The 8,157-nt window shown below is 43.4% G+C and overlaps 1 protein-coding gene across 3 annotated transcripts in view; it reads left to right on the plus strand.

Annotated features, from left to right (window-relative positions):
• The window catches only part of LOC116954179 (uncharacterized), a 73,481-nt gene extending 67,437 nt beyond the window's left edge, over positions 1-6,044 (plus strand). For 2 of the 3 annotated variants that reach the window (XM_032974669.2, XM_032974670.2), the window contains exons 17-20: positions 153-218; positions 1,600-1,710; positions 2,688-2,785; positions 4,077-6,044. In XM_032974669.2, the coding sequence (XP_032830560.2) occupies positions 153-218; positions 1,600-1,710; positions 2,688-2,773 (263 nt within the window). In that variant the 3' untranslated portion in view covers positions 2,774-2,785; positions 4,077-6,044. The remainder of the gene's footprint in view (positions 1-152; positions 219-1,599; positions 1,711-2,687; positions 2,786-4,076) is intronic. The other variant, XM_032974672.2, reaches the window with a different exon arrangement.
• The last annotated feature ends 2,113 nt before the right edge of the window (positions 6,045-8,157 follow it).

Below are 8,157 nucleotides of genomic sequence, written 5' to 3' on the forward strand. Positions count from 1 at the left end.
TCGATGACAAGCCACTTCGTTGAGCTATCACTTGTGGCCAGGTCGCTTCTGAAAAAGAGCTACAGATCTCAGTGGGCCTTACCTGGTAAAAATAAAAGTTTTAAAAGTGTATATTATAGATGCACCGCCCTTTCACTTCTTGTTGATTCCAGGCCACATCCAACCAACGCGTGCTCTTACCACTGCTTCCAATGAACTTGAGCCATCTGAAGAACCTGGTGAGTGGACTCTTAAAGAGCTCAAAGCCCTTGCACATAAACGTACGGCATTTGAAGCCAGAGTTGACTGGGAGATCCACATGATAGTAAAAAAAAAACAATTAGGGTGAATGTTTATAGAAAACTCTTGTTGTTGATGATGCCGGACTTGCAAACCATGAATCGCTGGTTCGATTTCCCTGCGCGGCAGTTTAAGCAATGGTGCAAGTTTCTTGTGTGCATATTCAACTTCTTTTGCACCGTACGTAGCCAACCGTGCCAATCGGAGGTGCTGGGGAAGGACAACAAACTTAACACAAAAAAGCAGTCGTGAAGAAATTAGTTTTCAATCTAGATTTAAAAGTGCACAGCACCCAGTGGCTTCCTTGTATTGGAAGGGAGAGCGTTCCATACGGCCGCAGAAGCGCATCTGAAAGCGCAATGCCAGTGACTGTCTTTGTGGGGTAAAGTGTGGGTACTCCAACCTCTTCGAAGACGTCTTCCCAGCCTGGAAGAGGAGGCCAAAAATAGCCACCTCGAGGGGCCCTCTAGAGCCCCCATTAGTGGAAGCCCTTCCATCAGCAGTTACTACATTAGAGTGTAGTGTTAATGAGTACTAAAATAACTTTGCTTGAATCGCAATGTCTCCGATAGCCACCGATTGTATCATTCACCGCGATGTATGCATCGTTTTTTATTACAGTTTAGTTACTGATCATAAATGTAACTGGCTAGAATATGGCACATGTGGCTTATTCTGAAATAAAAATCGATTTGCTGTCATAAACGCATTTTATTGTGTTTTGGCAGGATATATATACGTGTACATTTGTATTCGTCCTTTTTTATTTTACAAGATATTTTTAATCAAATAAACTAAACTTTATTCAAACGCGATAGTGATTTGTAAAGCTAGTAATGTTTCTGCTGGTCCCAATCAGTGTTTTGTGTCCGTAAGGCATTTGTTTCATGTTTGTGTATCAGTGTGTTTTGTGTTAGGAAGCCATTTGGTTAATGTTGTGTATTAGCATGTTTTGTATTCGTCAAGGATTTGGTACATGTTGCATATTAATGCACTTTGTGAAATGCATTTGTGTATGTTGTGTAATAGTGTGTTTTGTATTAATAATGCCTGTTTTTTCGCATTGTATGTTCGTGTGATTCGTGTTCGTAAGGCACGTGTGTCATGTGCATTCGTGTATTTTGTCGTCGCAACATGGCGCCGATGTTCCCTTCACACATTCGAAATTTGTCCTGCACGGTATCCATGCCGCAATCTGCAACTTCACCCCCCCCCCCCCGCTTCAAAAGGCTCTCGTGGGGCATGCCCCACAGCTTAAAGAGCTGCTGCCCGAGCGAGAGACGACGCTCACACGGAGCGAATGAAATTGTTTACCTGTAGAAGCTGAGACGGAGACAGTTTCCCACCACCACCAGCAGCAGCAGCAGGCAACTTCCCAGGCAGCGGCGTCCGAGCAGACTCAACAGAATGTGCCGGAGCCGCACCGCGAAGGTACACGTGCGGCAGGCAGGGGTAGCAGCGATGTCATCGGGATTCCTCCAGTGTAAACTAATATTCTGATCTGATTCTGACATTGCAGTAGAACCTTTTAAAGTCGGCCTTCGAGTTGACCAAACATCCAAAAATAGGACCACAGAGCTTTGGAATTATCTTTTTTTGGCGCTGATTCTGGCTGTCTTTCCTGCTTGCCTGTGGGTTCCCGCGCCTCCGTGCGAAAACCGTTCGTGTTGCAAATTCTACAGTGTTTTGAGATGCAAACTTACATGAATGGCGTTGCAGAATATACAAATGTTTATTTTAGGGAGAGCATTTCCAATTATGGGGGGATTTCCAGAATATTTGAAATAATGAAGCCAAATGTAATTTAAAACACATGGGTTTTCAGAACCAATACAGTATAATTCATTGTTGATTTATTTTGGTTAGGCCATGTAATGATCTGGCCATATTTGTGTCATTAAGACCCTCCACCACCCAACATAGCCAAATTAAATTGTCACATGTACAAGCGTTAACCGCTCCAGGTGTTATTCTATCAGATCACAGGTAAGTTTAAGAACAATTTTCACAACCAAATTCAACAATTAAATATACGATTGACTTTAAGCTTTCGTGACTGCAGGAATTCATATTCTTGGGTTTTTCGGTAAAGTCACGTAGATAGGTTCAAAGAAAATAACAAAGTCATCCTGATGATTGAAACTTCGTAGTTTTTGTTGTTATTTTTTTTCTTTGAACCTATATACGTGACTTTACCGAAAGACCCAATAATATAAATATACGATGTTTTCGCTTGAGACTGCGTCAAGCATCACCAGGACAATATCCAGTAAGTTGGAATAAATATCAAGGAAGCCACACTGTTTAATGTCACATGGCCCAGCGATAATAGCAAAAAAGAGATTCCTTCATCCAGCAGTGCATGGAGAATGGTGTAAGTGATTTCATTGTTTCCACATTGGGAACAGATGCAGAAGAGGAGGTGGTAACATTCCTCCCAGCGGCAAGCTCCACGCGACGGGCTGTGAAGCAGACCACATCGTCTGGGAAGTGATGGCAAGAGTAGGTGTGTGAAAGCATGACACTTGACGTTTCCTGTAGCCAGGACGCTTAAGTTGCACGACTTCAATTGCCCACAATTGCTTTGTCCACATCTGAGCGAGTAGTTGTGCAGCAAGGCCATAAAACAGCATTATCAGGATTGTAACAACCAATCGTACTCCGCAATTGTCCACGTGATATAAATGTGTTACTCTAAATCGCTGGGATCACTTAAAAGTAGAGTATACTGTAAGCAACTGGTTGCAACTACTGTAGTTGCAGGGACATTTACACGTGACATGGTTGCATGCAACTGATCGGCCAGGTTGGGGACCTGGCTTTTTACACTGAAGTTTCCTACTTTGCACCCTGTTTTCATGTAAACACTTTCCTATTGGCCATTGTTATGCCATCACGAAGTAATCACAGAGCAGTGCAATGCTTTGTGAGTGAATGACCCACGGAAGCAGATATCACAGAGCTACCTCTGAGATATTTCCAAGTGACCTCTGGTTCACACAGTAGAGGGTAGCACTTAACCACCCACAACACCAGGGTGTTGTTGATAATGGTGGTGTTGTTGAAGGTGCTGGAGTAGACCTACATTTAATTGTATGTTGCGTTTTGTGCAGTCATTTGTGACTATGCTCGAGAAACCCAGTTTAAATACAGGCGTCTGCCTGGATTGGAATCCAGGCTCTCAATATTATGGTTCACCTGAACTTGTACACACAAGCTTCATTTTCTGTTTTGGCTGTAGTAAAACTATGCAACAGCAGATGGCAATGTGAACGCCTTTGTGCAACAATATTATACTGGTAGTAACCTCCTGGTTACACCAGCCCACAGGGGATTATTGTGTCCGTTGGTCGTGCATCCAAAAATGGGAGGGGTGGGGCTGGGTGGAGAGGGGAGGGTGGGGAGGGGCTGGGTGGGGAGGGAGGGGCTGGGTGGGGAGGGGAGGGTGGGGAGGAGCTGGGTGGGGAGGGTGGGGAGGGACTGGGTGGGGAGGGTGGGGAGGGGCTGGGTGGGGAGGGTGGGGCTGGGTGGGGGGTGGGAGGGGTGGGGCTGGGTGGGGAGGGGCTGGTCACCCCGTGGTGCCCTTATAAAACTCAACGTTTAACCTACTCACGCCGGCTTGTGCCCGCCCTCACAGTCGGGCATATTTGCGGAATACACCACATGCCGCCGTTGACCCTGGCCATTGACCGAGCAACCCAACGTTCCTACCAGCTCCCTCCGCAGGGATGTTTTGTATCTGTCTATTGTTAAAAAAGCTGCGTTTTCATTCTTGTAAAAAATTGTTTTCTCCACAGAGGCTGGGCAAGCAGAGGCTGGGCAAGTCGGTGGAGCCAGAATACCACGTTCTTCTCACACGGAGCACAAACGATATTGCCACAGCACCTCTACTGCTATGTAAACTTAACTTAATGCTTTGCAAGTAGAACAACCCAATGGAAATGAAGAGGACCCCCAGGAAATCAAACTGCTTAGTGGCCAGTGTAGCACTTGTACAAGCCAGCTGTGTTGTTTTCATATACTCTTTGTGACAAACATAACGTTTGGAAGGGAGTTGTTGCATTTGATTAAGATAAATATTGGTCAAAGTACCTGAAATGCACATCAGATTATGTCGTGGCAATATGTGTGTGCTGTGGTAATTAGATGTTCACCATCAAATTTATTTGACGATTTGCAAATATTTCTAGGGAAACGTCCACATATTTCTGTATTCTCAGGATTATAAGATTCTCTTGAAAGGAATACACCCCTGAAAACTTTGGGCGTCGCTTTAAAAAAGTGGATTTAAAAATGTTGAGAATATGACATAGCCAGTTGAAATATATTGGACTTACAGTGCCTAACTACTAAGTGGCCACCAAAGCGGCTTTCCTCGGAGGTTGTGCATATCCAGGTACAAATAGTGTGGTCTGGGAACTGATAAAGTAACAGGACTCGTCCAAATGACCGTTTTCATTTAAACCACCACTATGCGGTAACACAGACTCTAAAACCACCACTATGCAGTAGCACAGACTCTAAAACTACCACTATGCGGTAGCACAGACTCTAAAACCACCACTATGCGGTAGCACAGACTCTAAAACCACCACTATGCGGTAGCACAGACTCTAAAACCAGCACTATGCGGTAGCACAAACTCTAAAACCACCACTATGCCGTAGCACAGACTCTAAAACCACCACTATGCGGTAGCTGAGACTTTTAAACCAGCACTATGCGGTAGCACAAACTCTAAAACGCGAGCAACCATTTGCCGTCTCGTTTAACTGCGGCCACAATCGGACACTGCCCAAATAATAAACTAGCTTTGGTAGAATTTTGATTTAAAGCTTTCGTGACTGCAGGGATTCATATTATTGGATGTTTCGGTAAAATCACGTAGAAGGGAAACAATAAAATAATAAAAATATAAAACAATATTTTATTGTTTCCCTTCTACGTGACTTTACCGAAAGAACCAAGAATATAGCTTTGGTAGGTTTACACAGCTATGGAGGTGCGGTCACAATACATTTGTCGTTGTCACTGCAGAATGTTGTTGATTTGTCTTTTGTAGCCACGCTTTTTTTATCTGCAAATGTAAGTTTTTAATTTTGCAGTTGATTATGAAACTACCGTTTTAATTTTACATGAAAAATTATAATCTGGTACACTTTTGATTTAAAGCTTTCGTGACTGCAAGGATTCATATTCTTGGTTCTTTAGGTAAAGTCACGTAGAAGGGAAACAATAAAATAATAGTTTTATATTTTTATTATTTTATTGTTTCCCTTCTACGTGACTTTACCGAAAGAACCAAGAATAATAATCTGGTACACTTTTATGACTATGTTGGTTGGATTCAACTAAGGTATTCCCATGTACGTGGCTATCTGGGTTGCTAGTCTTGTCCTGCTGTACACAAGTGCCCTGGTTTGGTGAACACAAAACCGTTTTCCTGACAGGCAGCGATATTATGAAGAACTCAAATAACCCAAGAACAAAAATTACTTTAGATTTAAATAATTGATAATCATAGCAACGTTACTGATTTGAAAGTATATGCAATTGTATTTTCTGCATAATAACACGTGCATTTTCAATGACTGTGCTGGACTCCACTTTGCATATATTGCGATGTGTTATGCATAGAAAATTTTAAACAGTGTAATTATTTCTTTATCTGACATAGTTTAAACTTGTGTAACGTTAGTCTTTATACGGTAGGTGAATGTTTAAATAAATACATGGCCTCTAATCTCAAGAGGTTGTTTCCAGTCCAGGAGGGTGTGAGGTCTCATATTTGCAACAAATTAGAATCAAGTATTAACACATGATTGGAAGAAAAAAACGCGAATTAGTACAATAAAGACTTTTTTGGGTCACTATTGACCCAAGTCGATCGTGAAGTTTAATGGCTATACAGTGTTAGGAATTTAAAAAAAATATTCAAGATGTTTCATATACCGTATATTCCAGATTATAGGATATTCCAGAAAGTAATACCCACCCCAAATGTTGGGGTCATTTGGAAAAGAACTGGGTTTTATAATCTGCAAAATATGGTACCGTGGGGATCCATTTTCTAGAAGGTGAAAATAAACATGATACTTTTAAATGGGGAGAGCTTTTCTGGAAGATTCTGAACATTTGGTGGTGGCATCCTATACTATGGGTGATTATGTAGTATGATTACACTTGCTTAACCATGAAAGCATGAGTCTCATGACGTTTTGCTATGGAACTTCGTCCTCTGGAAGATGATTCTGAACAACTAGATTAAAGCATGTGTTCAAGAAGACAACATTCTGATTATCAGATGCACAACCAACTTTTGTTTGGAAATGTAGAAAATGTTCATCACATTCTGGAGAATATAGTACTTTACTCATGGTGTATACATCATTGTATATCCATTCAGTCATGAGCAAAGGCGATCAATTTTCCGCCGTGAAATGGCGGAAAAACAATGCAAGGAGGTGCTCAAACCCGCACGTCATTCAAGCCGTTAAAAATAAACCAAAATACATCGTTGAGAATAGTTTTCTATTTTAAAAGAACATTGATTTGAAAGAATCACGGGCCCATTAGTCTTTTGCCACATGCATATAAACTGTTGTTGACGATCATAGAGAATCAAATGATAGTCGAATTGGAGGCCAACCAACGAGACAAACACATTCCTGCGGAGGGAGCTGGTAGGAACGTTGGGTTGCTCGGTCAATGGCCAGGGTCAACGGCGGCACCACGTGGTGTATTCCGTAAATATGCCCGACTCTGGGGGCGGGCACAAGCCGGCGTGAGTAGGTTAAACGTTGAGTTTTATAAGGGCACCACAGGGTGACCAGCTCCTCCCCACCCAGCCCCACCCCTCCCACCCCCCACCCCACCCCTCCCACCCCCCACCCAGCCCCACCCTCTCCACCCCCCACCCAGCCCCACCCTCCCCACCCAGCCCCTCCCCACCTTCCCCACCCAGCCCCTCCCCAGCCCCTGCCCACCCAGCCCCTCCCCACCCTCCCCTCTCCACCCAGCCCCACCCCGCCTATTTTATCCGGGTGTCCGGATACACGTGGACAGACATCCACAGACATCCACAATTAATCCCCTGCCTCCTGTGATACTCCCGGTTGGGCTTCCAGTACACTACGTTTCCTACCAGTAATGCCCACTAGGAGCGCATTTGTTATATATCCGGGTGTCTGGATACACGTGGACAGACATCCACAGACATACATAATTAATCCACTGCCTCCTGTGAATTAATCCCGGTTGGGCTTCTAGTCCACTACGTTTCCTACCAGTAATATTTAAAATAAAGTTGTGTTTTTCCTACACCATTTACCACATACTACGTCATAACAAGACACCCAAACCCCTTATCTAATTCCATTGTGGATTAATTTTGTAGACTGAAAATCCATTTGAGTCGATGAAACGTACACGTTCAAGTTGCATTTGTTTTAACCAAGTGAGAGCTGGATAACCAAAATGACAAATGCTAAATATGATGCAAATAGCCATATACCTGTCAACCCCTTATCAATGCCTACCTTATTACAGACCAATTCAGACCTTATTGGTCACTCAATCCCTTATAAATCTCAACGTTCATCCTACAAAGTCCTATCACAAGGGAAAAACACAAATACTGTAGGCCAAAAAATGTGCCCGTATTGAAACGGCTGTATGCCGTATGGACCTGAAAACTAAATTTCCCTGGACAAGAATACGGGAAAACCGTATGGGTTGACAGGCATGTAGCCATCAGATTGTACAGGGAATGCCACATGCTCAGTTGATGTGTAATGCCATGACAGCTGATCTGTATGGCCGCAACACCTGCGGCTGCGGTGAGCCTGTGGCCTTACCTGGGGGGAGCCGATCATAGAA

This window comes from Petromyzon marinus, chromosome 54 (genome assembly GCF_048934315.1).
Source record: "Petromyzon marinus isolate PM22_M1 ecotype Great Lakes invasive population chromosome 54, UKy_Petmar_22M1.pri1.0, whole genome shotgun sequence".
NCBI lineage: Eukaryota > Metazoa > Chordata > Hyperoartia > Petromyzontiformes > Petromyzontidae > Petromyzon > Petromyzon marinus.